Source organism: Thamnophis sirtalis, unplaced genomic scaffold (assembly GCF_051295495.1).
Source record: "Thamnophis sirtalis isolate CommonGarterSnake01/CBP01778 unplaced genomic scaffold, rThaSir2_p1.2 scaffold_17, whole genome shotgun sequence".
Classification (NCBI taxonomy): domain Eukaryota; kingdom Metazoa; phylum Chordata; class Lepidosauria; order Squamata; family Natricidae; genus Thamnophis; species Thamnophis sirtalis.
The window spans coordinates 802869-828524 of record NW_028261397.1 but is presented as its reverse complement, the minus strand read 5'-3'; the positions used below and the strand labels follow the sequence as shown (position 1 = coordinate 828524).

General features: G+C 53.9%; 1 protein-coding gene across 1 annotated transcript; it reads right to left on the bottom strand.

Annotated features, from left to right (window-relative positions):
* Window positions 1-14314: 14314 nt before the first annotated feature.
* On the bottom strand, window positions 14315-24376 carry TRAF4 (TNF receptor associated factor 4). Its single transcript, XM_087702830.1, is given in 8 exon segments — window positions 14315-15041; window positions 15466-15621; window positions 16160-16321; window positions 16901-16980; window positions 16983-17061; window positions 17175-17279; window positions 18062-18113; window positions 24140-24376. Coding segments are annotated over 8 exon segments (1410 nt in total). The 5' UTR covers window positions 24283-24376; the 3' UTR covers window positions 14315-14408.
* Between the last annotated feature and the right edge of the window lie 1280 nt (window positions 24377-25656).

Here is a 25656-nt window from a genome sequence, read left to right as displayed (position 1 = left end):
AGAATGCGGGATAATAAACTTGATCTGGGAAAGAACATCCTTGGATGTGGAGTCGAGCTGCCTGCTTCGGGCACACCTGCATCGCCGGGGCAGAAGAGGGCAGGAGCCCAGTTTGCAGGGCAGCCCACGGGGAAGGGTGTCCTGGACTTAACTTTGGACCACTCAAAAGTTTTGAGGGTGGTGGGAAAAAATAACCGATATTATGACCGATCCTCACACTTCCCTATCATCTGGGGCCGCTTGGGACTTCCCCGAAAGCCAAGCCAGCACAGGGGAAAACAGGTTTCGCTTAAGGACCATATGGTTCGCTTAGCAACCGTGGCAAAAAAAACCCTCACAAGGCTGGGTGCGGCTCCTTTAACAACCGCCTCGCTTAGCGACAGAAATTCCAGTGCCATAATGCAGGGGCTGCTTGTGGTGCCCAGCAGAAAGGAGAGTGGAGCAGCTGGGAAACCGGCGCCTTTTCAGACCCCTCCCGCCCCATGTGACCCCTTTGCTTCTGCCGGCCTTCGAGTGTGCGATGCCCAGCGTTCCTAGACCATATGAAGGTCCAGCGGCTGCAGGGGGGGGAGACACAGCTTGGCTGCCTTCTGTCATAATATACAACCTCAATTGAGCCCCAGATTTCTGTTGCTAAGCAAGACGTTTGCCCCCGTTTACGATGTTTCTTGCCACCGTCGTTAAGTGAATCCCTGCCGCTGTTAGGTTAGTGACACAGTCCTTCAGTGAATCTGGCTTCCTCCTTGAGTTTGTTTGAAGGTCACAAAAGGGGATCACAAGCTCCCCTGCCCCCCCCCCCCCGAGAAACCTGCAACCGTCATAAATAGGAACCCAGTTGCCAAAACACCTGGATTTTTATCCCTTAACCGTGGAGGAGATACTGCAACAGTTGTAAGTGTGGAAAACGGTTGTGAGTCACCCTTTTGGGCGCCGTTGTAACTTCGGTCACTAAGTGAAATGGTCGTAAGGACCCCCTACCTATTCTCCTTTCCCTGCTCTTGGTATCACCCAAAGCTTTGCCGGCTGGAGAATTCTGGAGTTGAAGTCCTCCAGGCTTAAAGTTGCCAAGGTTGGAGACCCCTGCCCCAAATAATCTCCCCTCCCTCCCCCCGCCCTCGAATCCCTCGGGTGCTTCATCCCTTGGGTGGGCAGCAAGCACAACCAGGAACCGTGCCATCTTTGCCACCCGTGCCCGCTGCCCCCACCATCCAGGAAGGCAACACCAGCTGCCCTTGCCAGCTGCTTCACAAGAGCCTCTTCGGTGCCGAGTGTCACACCTGGGCAGAGCCGGTGCCAGCTCACATTGTTTTTCAGCCGCCGCTGACTCTGCCCCGGTGCCAGGAGGGCCTCCGGGGAGCGCAAACACCTGCACCTAGTCAGCGGTGCCCCCAGTGGCCTCTTGATTCTACTAGGCGCCCAGCCAGCTCCGGTTTCAGGCGCTGCCATTCTGCTGCCAGGGGAACGAAGGAAGACGCTCACATCCAGGACTCCTTCCCTCCTTCTGGATATTATTTTAATTTCCTTTTATTTATATTCTGCCAGGCTTTGCACAGTGTTATTTCCCCTACCACAGTGGTTCCCAAATTTGGCAACTTTAAGACTTGTGGACTTCAACTCCCAGAATTCTCCAGCCAGCTTCCCAAACTTGGCAACTTTAAGACTTGTGGACTTCAACTCCCAGAATTCTCCAGCCAGCAGAGCTGGCTGGAGAATTCTGGGAGTTGAAGTCCATAAGTCTTAAAGTTGCCAAGTTTGGGAACCACTGTCTTACCATTATAAGACCCCCGAAGTTACCCTGGCATCAGGTGGGCAGCCGGTGGGCTTTATAAATTCACATTTTACAAATGTTTGATGTGATGATTCTCTTTTTATTCGTTTTATTGTTTTATATTAAGTTGTGAATATCCCCAACACTGGAAGTCCCTTAAGAAGATGCTGGATAGCCATTTGTCTGGAACGGTATAGGGTTTTCCTGCCTAGGCAGGGGGTTGGACTAGAAGACCTCCGAGGTCCCTCTTCCAACTCTGCTATTCTATTCTATAGTTGCGGTTTTTATGTTCACGTCAATCACCTTGAGTTGCTGTGTGCAAATAGACGGCGATATAAATTTCCTAAAAGTAGGAAGGGACCTTGGAGGTCTTCTAGTCCAACCCCCTTGCTCAAGCAGGAGACCCTCTTCCGTTCCAGACAAATGGCTCTCCAAGCCTCTTAGAAAACCTCCAGTGATGGAACAGCCGCAACTTCTGGTGGCCAGCTGTTCCACTGGCTAACTGCTGTAATTGTCAGGAAATTGTGGTAGTTCCAGGTTGGATCTCTCCTTGATGGGTTTCCATCCATGGCTCATCATCCTGCCATGAGGGGCTTTGGAGAAGAGGGAGACACACACACACACCCTTTGTGCTTAAATTCCATATGTTGGGACACACACACACACACACACACACACACACAGAGGTTTGGCTGCAGGCAGATGTGGAAGCGTATTTCTCTGCTAACGCATCTCCTCGTTGGGGGTATTGTGGCCGCGTGCCATTTTCCTACCCGGGGGGGGCAAAGAGGGATCCATGCACAGCAGATGGGTAATCCGAGTGGAGTGGCGCCAGGCGGTGCCCGCCACACCCAGGGCAGGCAAGGGTGGCGTTTTCCACACACACCTCCGCTGTCTGGCAAGGTTGCAATCACATCTGTAGAGCCCCCGTCTGATTTTCCCCATTTTCTGTGGTTCCTGGTGAAACTCCCGCTGGCTCAAAGCAATGGATTCCTTCCTTCTTCCTTCCTTTCTTTTGCCCAATCCCATCGCATTCCCATAAAAAGCACAAGAGGTAAAACGACAAAATGTGAAATCTAAAATACTGTCAACGTAGCATGCAAGTAATCCTCGACATACGACCACAATTGAGCCCAAAGTTTCTGCTGCTAAATGAGGCATTGGTTAATTGAGTTTTCCCCATTTTACGTCCGTTCTTGCCACAGTTGCTAAGTAAATCTGGCTTCCCCCCCCTTGACTTTGTCAGAAGGTCACGAAAAGGGTATCACGTGACCCCTGGACTCTGCGACTGTCATAAGTATGAGTCACTTGCTAAGAGTTAGGCCACTGACTCCCGGCCCCCCTGTGTGTCCATCTGTGACTGGCGGGCAAGCTGACTACTGAGGGCCTTGGGGGCTGCCCCCTGGCACCCTGAAGGACCCCGATGGTCCACTTGTCTGCCAGTCACAGCTGCCCAAGCAGAGAGAGGCCTTGGCAGCCCTCGCAAGTCGTGGTCACCTGCCTGCTTGACCCGTTGACCGCTGGGCACAGGGCTCCGGGCAGCCCCAAGTGTGCCTTGGCATCCAGAGAGCGCTTCTAGCTGCCAAGGATTCAGCAGCGGGCACCGACCCCCTGGGTGGAGACGATGGATGCAGAGAGAGACCCATCTTCAGGATTCTGGGCAGTTCTGCTGTGCCCCCACGATTGGCCCAGGTGCCAGTTTCTTACTGGGGGATCATTTCGCATCATTTCTGCGTTTTCCACCACCACCGTCCAGCCTCAGGTCAGAAAACAGGGCAGCTGAAATGAAAAATCCATCTCAGCCCCCGGATAACAAGACGGGTGGCATATGAATGAACGAATGAACGAATGAATGAAGAGAGCAAGGGAGTTAGAAGAAACGAAGAAAAAGAAAGAAAAAAGGAAGGAAGGAAAGAAGAAGGTGCGAGGGAAGGAAGGAGAGCAAAAGGAATGAAAGAAAAAAAGGAAAGAAAAAAAAGGAGGATGGAAGAAGGAGCGAGGGAAGGAGGGAGGAATGAAAGAAAGAGAAAGAAAGAGAAAGAAAGGAAACCCCATTGATGTACCGTATTGGTTTCATTTTACCTAGTCTTTTGTTAATGTTAATGTTTTAATGCTTAATGCTTTTCAATGTATTTAACCCACTAATTGTTTTTCATTCTGATGTATGATGTCGTAAGGGCAGCATATAAATTTAACAAATTAAAAAAAAACACTGGGGAGGAAAGATATGGGGAGAGGGGGAGAAAGCTGGGATCCTCCTCCAATGGGGCCCCAAGGTTGGGATGGGCCCCTCTTCTGCAGAGCAATAGAGGTGGGCATCTGGGGGGTGGCTGAAGCTATGGGGTTCCCTTTCCCCCTTCCAAGTCTGCCCTTGCAAATGAAGCTTCTTTACCCCACAGATGCCAGTCTAAGGCCACCGCAGGGGGAAATCCTGCCCTCAAGCCCCCCCCCCTCCTTCCCCGCCCCTCCATCTGTTGCGAATTAGAGGCACCAAGTGCCCTTCAATTACAGATCAGGCTAATATATGGGGGGGGGGTTGTTCCTGCCCTTGTGCAGCTGCTCCCTGAGTGGCTGGTGGGTCTGGAGGGAGCATTGGGGGGGGGTCATAGTCTCTCTCTCTCTCTCTCTCTCTCTCTCTCTCTCTCTCTCTCTCTCTCTCCCCCCCCCCCGTGTGTGTGTGTGTGTGTGTGAGAGAGAGAGAGAGAAAGGACTGGCAATAGCAATAGCAGTTAGATTTCTATACTGCTTCATAGGGCTTTCAGCCCTCTCTAAGTGGTTTACAGAGTCAGCATATTTGCCCCCACAGTCTGGGTCCTCATTTGACCCAGATAGATAGATAGATAGATAGATAGATAGATAGATAGATAGATAGATAGATAGATAGATAGATGATAGATAGATAGATAGATAGATGATAGATAGATAGATAGATAGATAGATAGATAGATAGATAGATGATAGATAGATAGATAGATAGATAGATAGATAGATAGATAAGATAGATAGATAGATAAGATAGATAGATAGATAGATAAGATAGATAGATAGATAAGATAGATAGATGATAGATAGATGATAGATAGATAGATAGATAGATAGATAGATAGATAGATAGATAGATAGATAGATAGATAGATAGATAGATAAGATAGATAGATGATAGATAGATAGATAGATAGATAGATAGATAGATAATAGATAGATAGATAGATGATAGATAGATAGATGATAGATTAGATAGATAGATAGATAGATAGATAGATAGATAGATAGATAGATAATAGATAGATGATAGATAGATAGATAAGATAGATAGATGATAGATAGATAGATAGATAATAGATAGATAGATAGATAGATAGATAAGATAGATAGATGATAGATAGATAGATAGATAATAGATAGATAGATAGATGATAGATAGATAGATAGATGATAGATAGATAGATAGATAGATAGATAATAGATAGATAGATAGATGATAGATAGATAGATAGATAGATAGATAGATAGATAGATAGATAGATAGATAGATAGATAGATAGATAGCAATAGCAGTTAGACTTATATACCGCTTCATAGGGCTTTCAGCCTCCTCTAAGCGGTTTACAGAGTCAGCATATCGCCCCCAACAACAATCTGGGTCCTCATTTTACCCACCTCGGAAGGATGGAAGGCTGAGTCAACCCTGAGCCGGTGAGATTTGAACCGCCGAACTGCAGAACTGCAGTCAGCTGAAGTAGCCTGCAGTGCTGCACTCTAACCACTGCGCCACCTCGGCTCTTATGGCAGAGAGCGGGGTGAAAATAAGCATCTGCCTAGAATCCATAAGCACAAAGGAAGGCCCATCTCCCGTGAACTCCCTTGGCCCTTCTCTGACTCCAAGCAGGGAGCTCACTTTCACGCGCGAGAGGATTCCCTACACGGAGGCTTTTAGCAATGAAGGGAAGATCCAGTTCAGCTGAGCTGAAGCTTTGCTCGCCGACCCGAAAGGAAAAATGGGAAAGAGAAAAAAAGAGGAGGAAAATAAGAAAGGAGAAAGGGGGGGGGGAATTGAAGGAAAAGAGAGGGAGGGGGAAAATGAAAAAGACTAGAAAGACAGAAAAAGAAAGGGAAGGAAAGAAGGGAGAGAAAGAAAGACAAGAGGGAGGAAGGAAGGAAGGAAGGATGGAAAGAAGGAGGGAAGGATGGATGGATGGAAGGAAGGATGGATGGAAGGATAGAGAGAAGGAAGGATGTTATGGATGGATGGAAGGAAGGATGTTATGGATGGATGGAAGGATGAATAGAAGGAAGGAAGGGAATATGTCAAAAGGGAAAAGATGATAAGGAAATAAGTGTGGGAGGAGGAGTGGCAGAGCCGGGGAAGAGGGAGAGAAGGGAGCCATCAGCATAGCATCCCTTCGTAGCCACAAACGCCCAACCTCCCTTGAATTATGTTGACCTTCGTCTAACCCAGTGTTTCTCAACCTTAGCAACTTGAAGATGTCTGGACTTCAACTCCCAGAATTCCCCAGCAGTGGTTAGGACAGTGTTTCTCAACCTTAGCAACTTGAAGATGTCTGGACTTCAACTCCCAGAATTCCCCAGCAGTGGTTAGGACAGTGTTTCTCAACCTTGTCAACTTGAAGATGTCCGGACTTCAACTCCCAGAATTCCCCAGCCAGCGAATGCTGGCTAGGGAATTCTGGGAGTTGAAGTCCGGACATCTTCAAGTTGCTAAGGTTGGGAAACACTGGTCTAACCACCTGCTGAGCGTCAGTTGAGAAGATTCCCGGGGAAAAGCTTGGATCAAGACATCTGCTCAGCTAACCTTCATGGGAGGACTTGGTTCTCCACCCCTGACACCGTCCCTGTCTGTCTGCGCGTGATTTGCTGGGGTGGGGAGGGGCTCAAAACAAAGGATCAACCGGCTTGTCTGCGTGAGCCCCTTCCCAGCTCTGAGGGTGCAGAGAGTGTTAACCGCTCACAATTCTCACCACCCCCCTGACGTGTTCCCAAGTGACACGGCCGATCGCAGGCCAGGCCTGCCGGTCACTGATTGACATTTTCAATTCAGACTAGAGCTGAAAGACCCCCGCCCCATTCCAGACCAATGGTTGCCCAATCTCTTCCTAAAAATCCTCCAGGGATTGGATCACCCACTATTTCTGGAGGCAGGCAGTTCCACTGGCTAATTGTCCTCACTTTCGGGAAGTTTCTCTTTGAATTCCAGGTTGCATCTCTCCTTGATGGGTTCCCACCCATTGATCGCTTCTTGCCTTGCTTTGGGGGTGCTTTGGAGAATAGGTTGACCCCCCCCTCTTTTTGGAGGCAGCCCCTCAAATACTGGAATGCTGCTATCATCACACACACACACACAGACACACACACACACACACATCCTTCTTTTCTCTAGTTCTTCCGGTGGTTTTGTCTCCTTTCATTGTCTTAGCTGCTCTCCTCCACACTTTTTGCTCAATGCCCTTTTCTTCGGCCTCTGTGAGATAGATGCCCCTCCAAGATCGCCCCCTCCCCCAGCAATTTCCTCCAACCTTCAGTTCGGGGCGTTTGGGGGGGGGGAGGATGCCCCATCTTGAGTGAATTAGCTCCTGCCCTATGGGCATGTGGCTCAGCGATTAAAGCAGAAGCTAATGCCCAAATCCCCGGGGCGGAGAGATGTGGGGGAGGGAGAGAAGAGACGGGGGATTTCACTCGTAATCCCCACTGCTCTGCTGTTCCCCCCACCCCCACCCTCCCCCACCCCAAAAAGGAAAGTCAGTAGCCCTGGAAGCTGCTGGGAGATCTCTTCTTCTGGGCAGCTGTGACATTTAAGTGGCAGCATCCTTGCCTGCCTTCTCCCCACGCTGGGCACCCCAGCTGCCCCTTCTGACAGCCTCAACCCCCCCCCCCGCCCCCCCGGGGCAAGGGTAGCCACAGCCAGCGCTGGTGAAAAATTCAAAAGGGCATTTTGGGAAGGCTGATCTTGTGGACTGGAAAGGAAGCAGGGAATGCCAAATTCACCCATGAAATGTGAAAGCGGAGCAGTTGATTGGAACACGGGGGGGGGGGGCAGATTTGACTTCCAAGGGTCCAGCTGAGCCTTTCCTGTTCTTTTAAAGACCTTCTTTATTGAGACTCTGGAAAGGGGGCAGAGAAGAGCAACCAGGATGATGAGGGGATGATTGGAGGCTGAAACATACGATGAACGGTTGCAGGAACTGGGCCTGGCTAGTCTAGGGAAGAGAAGGACCAGGGGGACAGGAGAGCATCTTCCAGTATTTGAGGGGCTGCCCCAGAGAGGAGGAAGGGGGTCAAGCTATTCTCCAAAGCACAAGAAAGAAGAGAGAGAGAAAGGAAGGAAGGAAGGAAGGAAGAAAGAAAGAGAGAGAAGGAAGGAAGGAAGGAAAGGAAGACAGAAGGAAGGAAGGAAAAAATAATTAAAAAAGAGAGAGACATGGCTAGTCTAGGGAAGAGAAGGACCAGGGAGACAGGAGAGCATCTTCCAATATTTGAGGGGCTGCCACAGAGAGGAGGAAGGGGGTCAAGCTATTCTCCATGGCACCCAAAGGCCAGACGAGGAAGAATGGATGGAAACTAAACAGGAACAAGAAGAGACTGGCCCTCGGTCAGAAACAGTGTAGGATCTCTTGCTTGGGCAGGGGGCTGGACTAGATGACCTCCCAGGTCCCTTCCAACTCCATTATTCTGTTATTGTTATTCAGAAGTTGTGGGAGCTTTCAAGTTGCCTTCGGAAGTTGTGGGAGCGTCATCCCTGGAGGCTTTCAAGAAGAGACTGGGCTGCCATCTGTCAGAAATGGTGTGGGGTCTCCTGCTTGGACTAGATGACCTCCAAGGTCCCTTCCAACTCTGTTAATCTGAATCTATCTAAGACGATCAAAGGCCTGGAGGCTCAAACATAGGAAGAACGGTTGCAGGAACTGGGCCTGGATAGTCTAGGGAAGAGAAGGACCAGGGGAGACAGGAGAGCATCTTCCAATATTTGAGGGGCTGCCCCAGAGAGGAGGAAGGGGGTCCAGCTATTTTCCCAAAGCACCTGAGGGTAGAACGAAGCAATGGATGGAAACTAACCAAGGAGAGATTCAACGTGTAAATAAGGAGGAATTTCCTGACAGTGAGAAGAATCAGTCGATGGAACAGAAGTTGCCTTCGGAAGTTGTGGGAGCTTCATCCCTGGAGGCTTTCAAGAAGAGACCGGACTGCCATTGGTCAGAAATGGTGTAGGGTCTCCTGCTTGGGGGGAGTGTTGGACTAGATGATCTACAAGGTCCCTTCCAACTCTGTTAATCTATTAAATTTTTCTTGGGCATTATTGGGTTCCCCCCTCCCCGATAAAGAGTTGAGAAAGAGGCAAGAACGAATCATAGAACCATAGGGGCCGGAAGGGACCTTGGAGGTCATCAAGTCCAACCCCCACCCACCCACCCACCCAAGGCAGATCTTAGACCATCCTGGACAAATGGTTGTCGAGTCTCTTCTTGAAAACCTCCAGTGATGGAACACCCACGATTTCTGGTGGCCAGCTGTTCCACTGGTTAATTGTTCTCGCCGTCAGGAAATTTCTCCTTAATTCCAGATCGCTTCTCTCCTTGACGAGTTTCCATCCATTGCTTCCTTCTCCTGCGTCCTGATGCTCTGGGGAATAGGTGGACCCCCTCTTCTTCTTCTTCGCGGCAGCCCCTCAAATACTGGGGTCCTTCTATCGTGTTCACCCTGGTCCTTGTTCTGTTTTTCCCCCCTGATCGTCCTCAAAGACCCCTCCCACATTTCTTACAATCTGGTGCCCAGAATGACACAAAGCATTCAAGGTCAGAATCGCCACCGGGATGTAGAAATGGCATTTGGGTTGAAAATGCCACAACTTCCCAAAGAAAGCCTTCCTTCCCCGTTCTCTGCATATGCCTCTTTGAGGCTTTTTTCCCCAGGCAAAAAAAAAACTTTGCAAACTCCCCCTCCACCACCTTAAATGTCACTGCTAGATTCTATGATTGGTTAGAGAAAGAAATTTAGAAAAGACAGACAGACAGACAGACACAAGACACACTATTAAATGAAATGCGGGGAAGGGAGGAGGGAAACAGAAAAGTACGTTTTAATATATGTTCAAAAAATGAGACAAAGGTGGAAAACAATTTGGAAATGATAGCAGAGAAAAGGGAACGGAAAATGATAACTATAAAGTTATCTGGGCTTCCTTGTAAAAAAGTTAAAGCATTTTGGATAAAAATATGGTGGATTAGTCAAAGTATTCTTAAAAAGAGGATAAAGTTTACTCCTCAGTTGTTCTTGTTAGGTATAATTACAGACTGTACAGTTATAGAGACTAACTTGATTCTGAACTTAATAACGGCAGCAAGATTGTTGGTGGCGCAGGACTGAAGAAGGAAGAATTGCCTATTATTCAAGAATGGACGTTAAAAGTAGTAAACTCAGCAGAGATGGCTAAAATCTCAGCATATTTAAAGGACCATTCAGATGAGAAATATAAGTTGGAGATAGATTCATTACATTTAAAATAAATATCGGACTAAGAAATTTCAATTAGCTTAAGAATGAACAAGGAATGTTATAATTTATCTAAATTTAGTTTAATAAAAGGGGAGTTAAAGTACAAGAGGGAGGTAGGATGCTATAGTTAGCCTATGTTAGTGTATGATTGCTAAATGTTTATAGCCTGTATTTTGCTCTGGGAAGTTGGGGGGAGGGTTGGGGTAGGGGGAGGGAAGGGGAAATAATTGTAAAATTTATTAAAACTCTTCAATTTAAAAAAAGTTATCTGGGCTTGTGGGAATACCATCCTGAAAATACAACAGATGAGAGAGGAAAAAAGATAACCACAACAACAGAAGAGGAAAGGAAGAGAGAGAGAGAAGAGAGGAGAGGGAAAGAAGAAAGAGGGAAGGAGAGGAAGGATAGGAAGAGAGGAGCAGGAGAGAAGAAAGGGAAGAGGGAAAGGGAAAGGAGAGGAAGGAAGGAAGGAAGCAGAGGAGGGAGAAAAGGAAGGAAATATAGGGTGGTGATGACATAATATAGGTGAAGGGGATGGTAAGCAAAGCAATCTCGAATGTGTATTTTAAATCTTTATATGGAAAAAATAAATGTGTAAAAACGATAGACCTAATAAGAATAATAACTATGGGAATGTATCCCTGTAAATATATGTAAGAGATTAAAAAATAAATAAAACTTTTTGCAAAATAAAAAAGGCCAGTCCTATTTTTCAAAGCCAGCAAAAGGAAAATCTGGTGCAATGGGAGAGGAATCCTGAATGTGCCCCAGGGAAGACTCTTGCAAGGCAGCTGACTCCGTTCTGGGAAGGGGGGGGGAAATGACATTTTCCTGCTACCTGGACTGACTCAGGAGAGGCGTCGGCCTGGCTGACTCGCCTCGTGGACGGGGTGTGTGTGTGTGCAGAGAACACCCCCCCCCCAGATGCACAGGGGTGTGATTGGACTCCCCAGGTGCCGATTCCATCACCCACATGTATTATTTCCGTTATTGAAGACGGGCAATTATTTCTTTAAGGCGGCCCGTGACTAACCTGGCGGATCAGGTGTGGAGTCAGCCGTTGGCCCAGGCAACCGGCTGAGAAAACAGAAAAGGGGATTAATGGGTCCTTTGCCAGTTCAAGCCACCCTGGAGAGGTCCCTTCCCCACAAATGTTTGCACCTGGAAGAGACCCTCCCCTCCTGGGAGTCACGGCAGCCCCCCCCCCACGCCACTGTCTCCACCACCCTAGCAAGGCGGGAGCCCCGAGTGACCCCCCAGGGTGGGGGTGGGGGGCAAGGATCCAGCCACTTGCCACAAAAACCAGCCAAACCTGTTTGTGTGGATGGCAGAATCTCCTCCTCAAGAGCTGGTCAAACAGGAACAAAAATAAGAAGCGGGTTTTAGGTGGTTTGCAAAGATCACAGTTCTCCTGCGGCCCCTGGGTGCAATTGGGGGGCTCCCCCCCCAGCTTTCCTTTGTAGAGAAGGGCTGCAAGGAGGCTGGGGAGGGGTCTCCAGCTGAAATTAGCCCCCCCACCATCCCATGGCATCACAATTCTGCAAACCCAGGCTGGAGAGGGGGGGAGGGGGATGGGAAGCCCCCCCCCATTAGCACAAGTGTTGTGTGGGAGGAGCTCCAGGTCACAACTGGGGTGGTGGTCTAGGCGGAGCCTCCAAGGGGCTCCAGTGTCATTTTGGAAAAGGGGCTGCCCTGGGCTGGGTCCCTCCCTCCTGCCCACCCCAGAGGGAGCAGGAACCCAGAGGAGGCAACCGGTCATTAAAAGGGGGGGGTGTGTGTTTGTGTTTTCACGGGTGTAGGTGTGCTGGTCTTGCTGTATTCGGGTCTTTTCCCGTGTAAGATTGAGATTGTCTTGGCAACGTTTCGGCGAGGTCTCACTCGCCATCCTCAGGCTGATGTTTTGGGCTTAAAGTGTGGCTGGAGCTGCCGTCTTTCTATAAATAAATAAATAAATATGTGTGTGTGTGTATGTATGTATGTATATACATATATGTTATATTTATGCTGATAAATAAATAAAGGGAGACTAGTATAGATCTATTTCAAGCTATTTAGCTCTCATCAGCTAGCCTTACCCTTACTGGGATTCGAACCTGTGCTCTATTGCCTCTCAGGCAGATGTGTTAACCACGGAGCTACAGGGCTCGACTCCTTATCAGCCAAGCCAGGGTGAAAGGTATATATTTAAAGTCACAACCCCTGGTATGCCCAAATATGGGAGGAAGGTCACACTTCCACATACTTCCATATACACACTTCCATATATACACATATACATATACATATACACATACACACATATACATATACACATATACATACACATACACTGTATATAGCCAACTTTTAAATAAATGGCTCATTTAGCCACTGCTAACATCGTCAGAGTGTAAAAACCATTAAAGAGATAGCTGCCTTGATACACTATTAATCCATGTGGCCACTGTGCGCATGAGAGGCCCCTATATACTGTACGTGTGTGTTTATGTGTTTGTGGGTGTGCGGGTGTGTGTGTGCATGTCAGCGATAGCTGCAGCCTTTCACTTTCCATGGGAGATGGGAGAATGCTGGGGGGGGGAGAGGGAGGGACAAACGAAAGCCCCTGGAATGGGGGGGGTCTAGAACGTGGGGAGCCCCACAACTGCAAGAGGAGCCTCCCCCAGGGTGTCACCAGCAGATGAGATTCACGGACAAGGAAGTAGCATCAATGCTGTTACGTAGCTGGGTCACGAAATGTCTTCCAGAAAACCCCTGAGCTCAGAGAGCACCAAGGACCCCCACAGTCCCCCTCCTCATATCCTCCTCCCACCCTTCTTCCTTCCAGCACTGATGACGCTCCCTAGTTGGGTCATGAAACGTCTCCAAGAAAACCCCCAAGCTCAGAGCACCAAGGACCCCCCCCCAGTGCCTCCCTCTTCCCAAAGCCCCTTCCTCCCCTCTTCCTTCCTTCTAACACTGATGGTATTATCTAGTTCGGTAATGAAATGCCCTACAAGAAAACCAGGAAGTTCAGAGAGCACCAAGGACCCCCCCCCCAGTGCCTCCCTCTTCCCAAAGCCCCTTCCTCCCCTCTTCCTTCCTTCTAACACTGATGGTATTATCTAGTTCGGTAATGAAATGCCCTATAAGAAAACCAGCAAGCTCAGAGAGCACCAAGGACCCCCCCCAGTGCCTCCCTCTTCCCAAAGCCCCTGGGCAGAAGCATCAGGGAACCCTGGGGGCCCCAAAGCCTCCCCCCCCCGGCCTCCACTTCTGGGAAAAGTTGACCGGATAGCTTAGAGTTGACCAAAAAGAGGAGGGGGGGGTTCTGTTTCACTTCCTCCAAATTCCCAGGAGGAGGAGGAGGAGGAGGGGCCTGTGTTGTGGGAGGAGGGGGCTGGCTGACCCCACCCCCCCTCCTCTTTCCCGCAGGGGCCTTTTGGGCCAGAGCTGAGAAGGGAGACCATCCGCCCATCAATTAATAAATACAAGGAACGGTTTATTAAAAAGACAGAAAAATGTAACTCTGAAAAAGGGAGGGAGGAGTAGTGTTTGCAGCTACACCCCTGGTGGGCAGCCCCCCCCCTCTCCCTCCCCCCCCCGGGCAAAAAGGCCCACCGGCAATAATATGGCTCTTGAGTGCTGGGTAGCCCCCCTCCCCCCCGTCTCTGAATAGGTCCAAGACAGCCGTCCAAGCGTGGACACTGAAGGAAGAGTCGGGGGTTCCGGCCTTCACCCCCCCATACAGCTGTTCCACGGAAAGGGGGGGCAGTGTGCAGAGGGACACCCCCCATCTGGAAGGCCCCCAGCAGGCTCCCTGAAGTTCCCCAGGGCAGGTGTTTGCAGGGACCCCAAAGGGCGCTTGGGGAGAAAATGGGGGGGGGGGTCGCAGAGGCAGCCCAGCTGCTCCTGGGAAGAACGCAACCCCCCCCCCGTCCCCAAGCCAGCCCCAACAATTGCACCAATAATGGTGCAGCAATTAGCACCATTTCAACCGAAGGGGGGGCGGGGGGACGATCCGAAGCAGAAAGGCAGATCGGAGGGGGGGGGAGCATCCTCAGAAGCAGAGCTGCTCTTCCAAAGCGGGGAAACCCGGCAGAGGGGGGGGCATCCACCCCGCCTCCCCCCCCGGCTCCTTTGCTCTGCAGCCCCCTCAGGAGAGGATCTTGGGCGGGATCTCCACCGAGGCCTTGAGGAAGACGGCGTTGTCCCGGACGTAGTTTCGCTTCTTGATGTCCTCGTGGGAGATGAACTTGGGGTATCCGAAGCCCAACAGGCTCTCGTCCAGGGAGGTGCGGCCCGTGCCGGGCTTCTGGAAGTTCTTCCAGCCGGGGTCCGGCAGGAAGGTCTCGGTGATGTGCTGGGGCTTGGAGAGGGAGGGGTCGCTCTGGTCCAGCAGCGAGAAGGTCACCCGGTAGGCGAAGGGCCACTCCAGCAGGTTGTCGTACTGGCCGGGCAGGACCCGGATGTAGACCGAGAGGTGGCTGCCCTCCCCGCTCCCGTTGCCGTTCAGGAAGACCGAGACCTGCAGCCGGTAGCCGTAGCGGTGCGTGTAGAAGGGGGGGCTGAAGGACTCGTAGTTGCTCCGCAGGCGGGCCTCCTGCAGCTTCCGGCCGTAGTCGGAGATCTTCCAGATCAGCACCCCGTCGCTGCCCACCGCCAGCTCCTCCACCTCGCGGCGCAGCTCGGCCAGCTCCTGGCGCTGCCGGGCCACCAGCGCCCCCATCAGGCCCAGGTGCAGCTTGGTGTTCTCGTCCAGGTGGCGGCCCAGGGACACTTTGGGGCACTGGGGGAGGGCGGAGGGGAGAGAAGGCGGTTAGAGGCGGCCAGGGTCCCAGGGACACAGTGCCAGGCTCCCCCTGCAGAGGTCCCACACTCCGCTGCCCCCCCCCCCCGAGCTTTAGCTTGGCAGGGTCTCTGCCCGGAGCCAGACGGGCCCTCCCCACCATGTGGTGGCTTGCCAGCTGTGGCCACAGAACCCGCCTGCCCACTGCTCCAGAGACGAGGGCACCACAACCGGTATTTTCAGCCGGCGCAACTGCCAGGGGGTTCTTCCCAAAGGAGTCCAAAGCCAAGACAGAAGTCCAGGAAATTTGACCCCAGAACGGTTCCTGGGCTGGGATTCATGGCTGCCGGATGGGCCGGAAGCCAAGGAAGAGGCCAGGGGTCTTTGCCTATCTCCGGGGAAGGCCGGGAGGGTCGTGGCTTACCCGGTGTTTGCAGCCGGCCTCCCTGAAGGGGCAGAGGGCCAAGGCGGTGGAGCAATTCTCCTTCACGTGCCCACTCAAGTCCTCCCGGGCGATATTGGGCGCTCCGCACTGATTCGGACAGGGCACGGGGTAGCGGGGACACTGGTACTCGTGGTTCTGGAGAGAGAGGGGGTGGGAAAAGGCACCATGGGGATTACAGGAAGTCCTCGGCTTGCAACATTCATTTAGCGACCGTTTGACGTTACAACGGCATCGAAAGTGACTTACGACCGATTTTTTCACACTTCTGACCGTTGCAACAATTCTGTGGTCATACGAAAAAACTTCGGGCTCTGCCTTTCCTCTAGGGTTTAGAGGTAGACTGCCCTTCTGCAGTGAAGCTCTACTCTACAACCCCATGAAGTCTCCAAGGTCAGGTGGAGCTGCCACAGAAGACTCCCCACTCCCACCCTCATCCTTGGGGACCCTTAGCCCTCTCAGTCCTCGAGCCCCCCCCCTCAAATCCAGCAAAGACCACCACAGGTGTGCCCCCCACCCCAAGGGGAGGGGTCACTTGGGCCACGAAGGGCTCGGCAGTCTGGATCAGTTCCCACAGCCCACCAGGGGGACGGGGGACGACCAAGCAGGGGGCCTTCCTTCCAAGCTTGCTCCCAGCCCCTCCCCGTAAAGTCAGCCCCCCCCCCAAGTGACCCACCTGGATGGTGTCGTAGAGGAACTCCTTGGCACAGTAGCTGCAAGGCTGGGTGCGCTTCGGACACTCGGCCAGCATGTGTGGGGAGAGCAGCCGGCGCATCATGCGCGCCCCACACTTGTTTTCACAGTAGACGCTCTCCTGGGGGCAGACCCCCTGGTGGTTCTGAAAAGGGGGGGGCAGAAGGAATCAGAGAAAGGGAATGGCGAGGAAGGGGGGGCGTTTGCTTCTGGGATCTTCCAAGGCGGGGACTCTGGAGGACATGCAGGAGGATGGGAGGCCACCAGGAAATGCCCAGGCGGAGCAAGAAAGTGGGAGGTGGGGAAACTCCTTCAGGCAGGTGAGGGCTAAATTCCTTTTCATGCTTTTTATTCTTTTAATTTTACTCTATTATTTTATTTCTTTTCTTTTATTATTTTATATTTTTTATTTTATTTTATTATTATTTTATTTTATTATTAAGTTACATTATTATTTTCTTTTATTCTATTTTATTCTACCGTCTTTTCCCAAAAATACGACCTGTCCTGAAACTAGAGCCTTGCCACATTTTTTGCGTGGGCAAAAATATAAGCCCGCCCCCCAAAATAAGCCCCCCGGACACACAGAGCGCTGCTCACCGATCTAGCGGTATCCCGAAGGCGCCAAGCCACGGGAGCCGGGGGGGAAGGCGCTCACGTCCTTTATTTCAGCCCCCCCCCGCAAGGTCCCCCCTCCCACCCTCCTCAACCGCCCCCCCCTCACCTCGAAGGCTTCCCCCGTGAAGTCGGCCCGGCAGAATTCGCACTGGAGTTGCCTCTGGGGACAGTCGTGCTGCAGGTGGGGGGCAGGTCGCGCCGGCTCAGCTTGGACCCACAGCGGTTGGGGCAGGGCACCACGTTGAAGCTGCAGGTCCCCAGGTGGGCCTGGATGGGGGTGGAGGGGGTGGAGGAGGGGGTCAGTTGGAGTTGGGGGGGCTGCCGAGGACCCTCCCCCCCTTCCCCTGGCCCCAGGAGGGGGAGGGGCAGCTGCCGCTGACCTGCAAATGGCGGATGGTCCCACTCCAGCGACAGCCCTCCTCACTGTGGATGCAGCGCATGGCCAGGCCCAACACCTGGGCCTCCAGGTCGGGGTCTGGGTAGATCTGGAGGGAGAGAGGGGTCTCAGCCTTCCCCTCCCCTCCGCCCTCCCCTCCCTCCCTTTTTCTCTTCCTTTTCTCTTCCTCTTCCTCCCCATTTCCTCTCTTTCCCTCCCTCCCTCCCTCCTTCTTCTCTTGTCCTCTCCTCTCCTTTCACTTCCTCCCCCCTCCCTCCCTTTTCTCTTCCTTTTCTCTTCCTCTTCCTCTCCATTTTCCTCTCTTTCCCTCCCTCTTCTCTTGTCCTCTCCCTCCCCTTTCACTTCCTCCCCCCTCCCTCCCTTTTTCTCTTCCTTTTCTCTTCCTCTTCCCTCTCCATTTCCTCTCTTTCCCTCCCTCTTCTCTTGTCCTCTCCCTCTCCTTTCACTTCCTCCCCCCTCCCTCCCTTTTTCTCTTCCTTTTCTCTTCCTCTTCCTCCCCATTTCCTCTCTTTCCCTCCCTCCTTCCTTCTTCTCTTGTCCTCTCCCTCCCTCTTCACTTCCTCCCCCCCCTCCCTCCCTTTGGACCCCAAAGCCCATCCAGACCCAACCTTCCCTGGAGCTCAGAGGGGCCTGGGGGGGTTCTGGGAGCAGCCCCCTCCCCTCCCAGCCCACCCAGCAGCCCCCTCCCATTATCCCTGCCATCTGCAAACAGGGCCTTCCATTCATCCCTGCCTGGGCAGCTTCGCCAGCAGATGCCAGGCAGGGCGCCGGATTAACCAGCCCTGGGGGAGACGGGGGGGGGGGGACAGAACAGGACGATGGGCAGCAGTGGGGAGGAAGTGGGTCAGAAGGCACCAAGAGGGGGCTCACCTTGGCGTAGTCGAGGGGCAGCTGGTCCTCGGGGCACTTGAAGACACCTTCACTGCAGGAGGAAAGCCGAGACTGAAGGGGCAGCCGGTGGGCAGGGAAAGCCTCCTCACAGCCACCGGGATGCCCACACCCCGCCAACCTCCGTGCCAGGGGACAAAGCCGCCAACAGCTGGCTCTTTTGTTCAAGTGCCCCGGCCTGGAAGCTCTGAATGCCAGCCCTGCTGGGGGCAGGGATTACAACATTGAGGACTAGAATGTTTTTCTTTCCCCACACCTGTGGCTTTTACAGGTGTGGGGAATTCCACATTTCTGTGGCTTTTGCCATGGTGCCACCTTCGCTGGGCAGGAAAGCCTTTCTCTCCGGTGCCCTTTGCCCAGAGGGAGACCTCGCCCGCTGCTGGCTGCTTTCGCTTAGCCGATCAATGAATCTATGGCTGCCCTCTGCCCCCCGGGCTTCCTTGGCTCTTCCTCACCAGGTGACGGCTCGACCACAGTGCCACGGATGGGGGTTTATCCTGCGTGGCACGGAATAAACACACCAAACCAGGCCTGGGCACTGGGCATACAAGTCCTAATAAACTCAAACAGATCCTATGCCCAAGGAAGCCCAGGACTTTCTATGCCCACCTCAAGGTGGTCAATGTGCCAACCTCCCTGCTCTCACCTGCTGCCTTTGCCAGGAAGAGAGAGAGAGAGACAGGCACGTCCTTGACTTACGACGGTTCGAATAGCGACCATTCAAAGCTACACGGCACTGAGAAAAAAGGGGCTTACGACCGTTTCAGCCTCCCACAATCACAAAATGTGGACTCTTGGCAACCGGCACGTACTTATGACGGTTGCAGCAGTTGTTAAGTGAATCACTGCAGTCGTTAAGTTAGCAACAAGATCCCCCCTCTTCTGACTGGCAGAGTCCACGAGGAAGGCGGATTCGCTTAACAACCATGTTGCTAACTTAACGACTGCAGTGATTCACTTAACAACTGCGGCAAGAAAGGTTGTAAAACAGGACAAAGTTCACTTTACAAGTGTCTCACTTAGCAACAATAATGTTGGGGTCAATGATGGTCGTAAGTCACGGACTTCCTGTGCTAGAACCAAGGTCCCAGCTGGCCGGGGGGGGTGTCTCCCCCTCCCCCAGGACCTCTGCCCACCCAGCAAAACCTGAGCCCATGGGATATCCAGGTGGGGGGTCCCCATGACTCCCACCGCTTTTCCATGTGTGCTCCCTGTGCCCAGGAGGGGCGGCTGTCAATCACAGAACTCTTCCCCTCTTCTGGCCAAGCCCCCCCCCCTCCCCCGGTCAAGAGCCTAATCCCCAAAGCAGACCCTCCCCCCAGCCTGAATTTCCCAAACCAATCAATCAGAAGAGAGCTGGAAGGGACCTTGGAGGTCCTCTAGTCCAGCCCTCTGCTCAAGCAGGGAGCCTGTTCCCTTCCAGAGAAATGGCTGTCCAGTTTCTTCTTGAAAGCCTCCAGGGATGGAGCACCCACAACTTCTGGTGGTGAGTAGTTCCACTGGTTGATTGTTCTCCCTGTCAGGAAATTCCTCCTTAGTTCCAGATTGCTTCTCTCCTTGGTTAGTTTCCATCCATTGTTTCTTCTGCTGCCTTGGGGGGCTTTGGAGAATAAGTTGATCCTCCTCTTTGTGGCAGCCCCTCAAATATTGGAAGGTGCTATCATGTCCACCCCCTAATTCTTCCTTTTATCCAGACTGGCCCAAAACCCGAATCCTGCAATTCCTCCATTCTTCCTCCGTTTTAGTCTCCTTTGATCATCTCGGTGGCTCTTCTCTGCACTTTCTCCCAAAGTCTCCACGTCTTTTTTTGTAAGGTGGTGACCAAAGCTGGACGTGGGATTCCAGGTGGAGGAAGAGGTGGAAATTCCACCCCAAATTGCACAGCCGGCTAACTCCGAACGCAGCTAACCAGGGTTCCCTCCATAGGAGCGTTTATGTGCAACCCCTGGGTGTAACTCCAGGCAGCCAGTCCAGCAAGCAAACTGGGGGAGGAGCTGGGAGGGGGAGGGAAGTGGGGAGGGGCCAAATAGATTGAGAAGCTGGGGGGGGGGTTATGGGGCTGTCTGTGAGCTAGACAGAGGGGAATCCCCATTTCCTATCCCCCCCCTCCGCATTTATTCCTTCCTTCCTTCCTTTCCTCCTTCCCTCCTTCCTTCCTTTCCTCCTTCCTTCCTTCCTTCCTTCCCTCCTTCCTTCCTTTCCTCCTTCCTTCCTTTCTTCCTTCCTTCCTTCCTTCCTTCCTTCCTTCCTTCCTGCTAAGGAGACCCTTTGCCTTCCAGAGGTCAAGACAGTTTCTACACACACACAACACACACACACAAGGGTCTGGCTCCCTCCTTTGCCTTGTGGTGTTAATGGTTTTACCTGCTGCGTTATTTTATAATTGATGGTTTTAATATTTTTATCCTCTGAGCCACCCAGAGACAATGGATGTCAGATGGGCTGCAAATAAACGTCAAGAGAGAGAAAGAGAGAGACTGACAGACAGACAGAGACAGAGATAGAAGTAGACAGATAGAAAGATAGAAAGACGAAAGAAAGAAAGAAAGAAAGAAAGAAAGAAAGAAAGAAAGAAAGAAAGAAAGAAAGAAAGAAAGAAGAAAGAAAGATAGAAAGAAGAAAGAAAGAAAGAAAGAAAGAAAGAAAGAAAGAGGAAGGAAGGAAGGAAGGAAGGAAGGAAGGAAGGAAGAAAGAAAGAAAGAGGAAGGAAGGAAGGAAGGAAGGAAGGAAGGAAGGAAGGAAGAAGAAAGAAAAGGAGGGAAGGAAGGAAATATGCACTCTCTCCTGAGGCTCTGGGCTGGCCGGCCCTTCTGCAGAACTCCCCTCCCCCACCTGCTGCCCCAGACGCCCCTCCCCCCACTGTCAAACAACTGCCTTTCACAGGAAGTCAAGCACAGCAGGCGCTGGACAAAGGTCGTTCTAGCACTAGGTGCTACCAGTGACTCAAACTCCCTCCCTCCCTCTGCCAATTTGTGGCTCCTAGCAACCCCCCAAATCCCCCAGGTCCCTTCCTGCACCCCCACTCTAGAGCCCTCTGCCCGGCAGGGGATCCCCTGGCCAAGGGAGATGGGCAGAGGGGCAGGGCTGGGGACAAAACGGCCCAGGAAGAGGGACACTGATGCCACCTGCCAGGAAGTCAGGGGGGGGGGCACCAGGGAGGCGCCAAGGTGGGCGGGTAGCAGGACCGGTTGGGACCTGCCAGGAAAGAGCTGCGGGGGGAGGGGGTTGGCACCTGGCCAGGGGGAGGCAGCAGGCAGGAAGCCCACCTGTTCAGCAGATGCCAGTCAGTTGCCCCCCCTGGCTCCGTCCCATCTGCCAACTTGGATGAGTGAGGAGCCCAGGGGTTGCCAGCCGACTCACTTCTCACCTTCAGGGTACAAGACCCCCGACCCCCCTCAGCCCCCCCCCGCTCCCCCAGCAGTCAAAGCTGTGCTCGTTTAGCGACCGTCCAGAGTTCCAGTGGAACTGGAAAAAAGTGCCCCGTGGCTGTTTTCCACAGGTGCCCCCACGGCTGCATCCTCCCCTCCCAGGTCACGCGATCGAAATTCGGATTCTTGGCGGCCGACTCACATTTATGACGGCGACTGTCCCTTCGCGACCTCCCGACCAGCCAGGTCAACGGGGGGAGCCAGATTCACTTAACAACTTACTAACTAAACAACTGCAGTGATTCACGGCGAGAGAGAGGTTCATAAAATGGCAAAACTCACTTAGCAACAGACATTTCCGGCTCAACAGAGGTTGTAAGTTGAGGACGTGGAGACTGGGGGCTCCCTGACTGGGAAATTCGGATACCCCCCCACCCCAGGGACTTTCTGTGGGGGGGGGGTCCCCTTTCCAGGCAGCGGGAAGCGGGAGGGTTAAAGAGCAGAGGGGGCAGCGAGCAATTAATCCCCTCCGCGCCTGGGCAGAGAATGTGCTGAGCCAGCAGCAACAGCAGCACTGGCGGTGGGGGGGGGGGGTGGCTAGAGAAAAAGGAATCCCACCCCTCCCTCACTTCGGGGTCTAGGCTGGGCGGAGAGGGGGGAAGAGGGCTCCATCCCACAGCCCCCCCCCCTGCAAGCAACTTCCCACCCCAAAGAAAACAGATATGCAGAGATGTAGGGAGGGAAGCTTGAAGCCTTAGCTGGGGCTGGAGAGCCACCCCCTCCCCTAAATCCCTCCAGGCACATTCCTGTAGTCAAAGGCTCTGCTTCTTCCAGATGGGCAGGGCCAGCCGGCCCCCTTGCGCTCAGCCACCCCCATCGAAGGGGGGGGGCTCATAGCTGCTCCCCCCAGCCTAGAAACACCCCTGATCTCTGAGGTTTGCAAACAGCCATTGTAAGAAGCTTCCCCCTCCTCACTCTTTCCGGGGTGGTCTTTTGTCTCGCGCAAGGAGGCTTGAGGCCAGCAGGGGCTGCCCGGAGACCCTCCTCATCCCGCCCACAATGGAGAGACCCTCCCTCCAAGCCAGGAAAACAGCACCCCTCCCTGCTCCCCCCACCCCAAACCCAGAAATGCAACGTTTTCAAATGAGAGGGGCCAGGAGAGATTTGAGCCCAAGGGAAGCCCCCTCCCCTTGCAACCGGCCTTAAACCCCAATGGCTCAGAGCTGGGAAGGGTCTCCTCCGTTGCCCCCCACCCCAGGCAGGAACAAAGCTACCTGGGCATGTCCAGAGAGTCCAGATTCCTGCAAGGGAATCTCCTGCATGCACACGTACACACAACAACAACTAAAGGACTGGATTGTGTCCTGCAAGGCTTATTGTGTTAAGTTTAGAGCAAAACAATCTTCGGAGGGCAGGAATCCCTCTGGGAGAATTTGCTGTCTCCCAATCACACAGGGCTCCTGAGCTGGAAAAGTGGGGGGGGGGCGCAGACAGAGGTACCCCACCTCCACCCAAACACCTCCGAGATAGGCAGGGACACTGTCTCCATGGGGACCCCAGACCCTTGCGAGAGTTTGCATCCGTGCAGCCGTCCTAACCATCGTTTTCTCCGGCTATCCGGAGAGCCGGTGGTCTTGCTGGCTGACTCAGCGTCCGAAGATTTGTGCCAGAATCGGACAATCACTTGTCTGGAATGATAGAAGGTAAAGTGTTCAAACTTGGGAACTTTAAGACTCGTGGACTACAACTCCCAGAATTCCCCAGCCAGCAGAGCTGGCTGGGGAATTCTGGGAGTTGTAGTCCACGAGTCTTAAAGTTCCAAAGTTGGGACACTCCCGATAAAGTGTTGGACTAGAAGACCTCCAGGGTTCCCTCCAACCCCGTTATTCTCTTAAAAACCCCGAAGGATCCCTGGGAGGAAACCCTCACAATACCTCCGACCGTTTTTTCCCCCCGCTCTGGGGCTTTTCCGGACTTCTTAACCCAGCCACACAGCCTGCGCGTTTCCTGGTGGTCTCCCGTCCCCGAAGCGCCCAAGCCAAGGTCGGTCCCGGCTGCCTTTGGCCGAAACCAGCGAAAGGGGGAGGGAGTTTCTGGGCAGGCCGGGACAGCCCCCGCCTGCCCTGCCTGCCAAACAGCCACTTTCGGGGTTAAATTCCGCTTCCCGCCTCCTCCGGCTCTCCGGGCACCAACCGCTCTCATGCCCCCCACAGCACCTTCCGAAGAGAGAGGGCGGGCATGCAGTTGCTGGGCAGGGGGCGAATTCCTCCCGGGGGGGGGTCCACTCCAGCCCTGCGGTGCCCGGGAGGCGTCCGAAGTTTCCGCTGCAAACACGGGAGAGCCTTCGGGGGGGGTGGCGGAGCCGGTGCCCGGCCAGCGGGCACCAAACAGTGCAGGGCGCCACGGAAGGGGAGGGGGCGCCTTGCGTGCGGAGGGGTTGCCCGTGATGGGACCCCAGCAGGCGGTCGTGGGCTCCGGGTAAACGGGGGGAGGGGGCGCTGCTCCCCAACCCGGGGTCAGGGCAGAGGGGCGACGGGGGCATCGACTGCCCAGCTTCCCAGCACCGGGGCCAGCCCGGGCAAGGGGTCTCCGCCGGGGCAGCGCTCTGCACATGCCCAGGGGAGCCCAGGGTCTCGGCGTGCGTGGGAGAGGGGTGAGTGGGGGGTCTGGGGGTCCCGGCTGGCTCACCCACCTGAGGAACTCCTGGAGGCAAGTGTCGCAGAAGCGGTGCCCGCAGGTGGAGACGCGCACGGGCTCCCGCATGGCCTTGGCACACAGCGGGCACAGCAGCCGCCGCTTCGGCTTCTCCAGGAACTTGTAGTCGAAGCCCGGCATGGCTCCTCCGGCCACGATGCCCGCTCGCTCGCAGCCCTGGACGGCCGAGGCCCCGCCCGTCCGCCCTCCTGTGCCCAGCGCCTCCGAGCTCCGCGCCCGCCGCTATTGTGTGAGCCGCGGCTCGGGCTGCTGGGGGGGGGGGGGGAGGAGGGGGAAGGGGGCAGGCCCCGCCCACGCCCCGCCCCCTGCTTCCCCCCGCCCAGGCCCACGCCGCCTGTCTGCCTGCCAGCTGCCAAGGCGCCCGCGGGCGCCGCTCCTTCTGCCCAGGCTGCTTGGGGATGCCCCGCGTGGAGCCTCTCCCTGCGGCGGCAGTCTACCTGCGAAGCCACACTCCCAAGGGGAGGGCTGGCAATCGGAAGCCAGGAGACTCCCACCCGCCCCGCTGCACTCCAGGCTGGCGTGGAACCTCTCCGCGCGGTGGCAGTCTACCTGGGAATTTGCCAATCGGGCTCCTGGGAGAAAGGCCGGAGAGCGGGTGTCGGGAGACCCTGCCCGCCCCTCTGCAGTGGGGGGGGGGGTCAGGAGTCTGGTGGAGCATCTCCCTGAAGTGGCAGCCTACCTGTGAAAGGCCTCCGGGCGCCAGGAAACCCAAGCCTGGCCTCCCAAAAGGAGGGGCGGGAGCTGGAGCAAGAGAGACCCCTGCCCTTCCCGCTGCCCCCGGGAGGGGTCGTTATGGGGAGGGGGCAGCAACGGTCTCCGAAGAAGGTCAAGGACGGGGTGAGGGGGGGGGCTCGATCCTTCTTTTTAATCAAGGTGGCTGCTGCGAGGCTGTGGAGGATGGGAATGCTGCCCAGATCCCTGGGGGGGGGGGGGAGAATGGCACCCCCTCCCCAGGGAAACAGGGCACTCAAGGGAAGCCTTAACAGGCCCTGAATTGTGTGTGTGTGTGTGTTTATGTGTCTCGATTTGTAAATGAGACTTTGGAACCAAGGTTTTCCCCATCTTGCCAGCTGGAAGAGGGGTGGGCTTCAATGTCCTGGACGGGGATTCTGGGAGTGGAAGGCCCACCCCCCCTCTTTTGTGGCCAAGACGGAAGAAATTCTGCACTGGACTCCCCCAAAGCTTCGTCTGGGTTTAAAAACAGCAGAGTAAAACCACACAACTGACCACAGCAGGGCCGGAGAGGCTCAAAAGCTTCAACCAAATTCTGATGAATTCATCCAACCCAATCCTGCTTTTTTTGGGGGGGGGCACCTTTTCCAAATCTCCAAACCAGAGCAAGGAGGGTTTAGGAGGGTGGGTTCGTGTGAGGGGGGGGGGGGGAAGGTCATTATGATATTCCAGTTTTCTGCCCATTTGTTTTACGGAGTCTGGACTTTCCTGGGCCAAAGGCTGCAGGGCTGGGAGTTTGACCCTTCCCCCCCCCCCGTATCC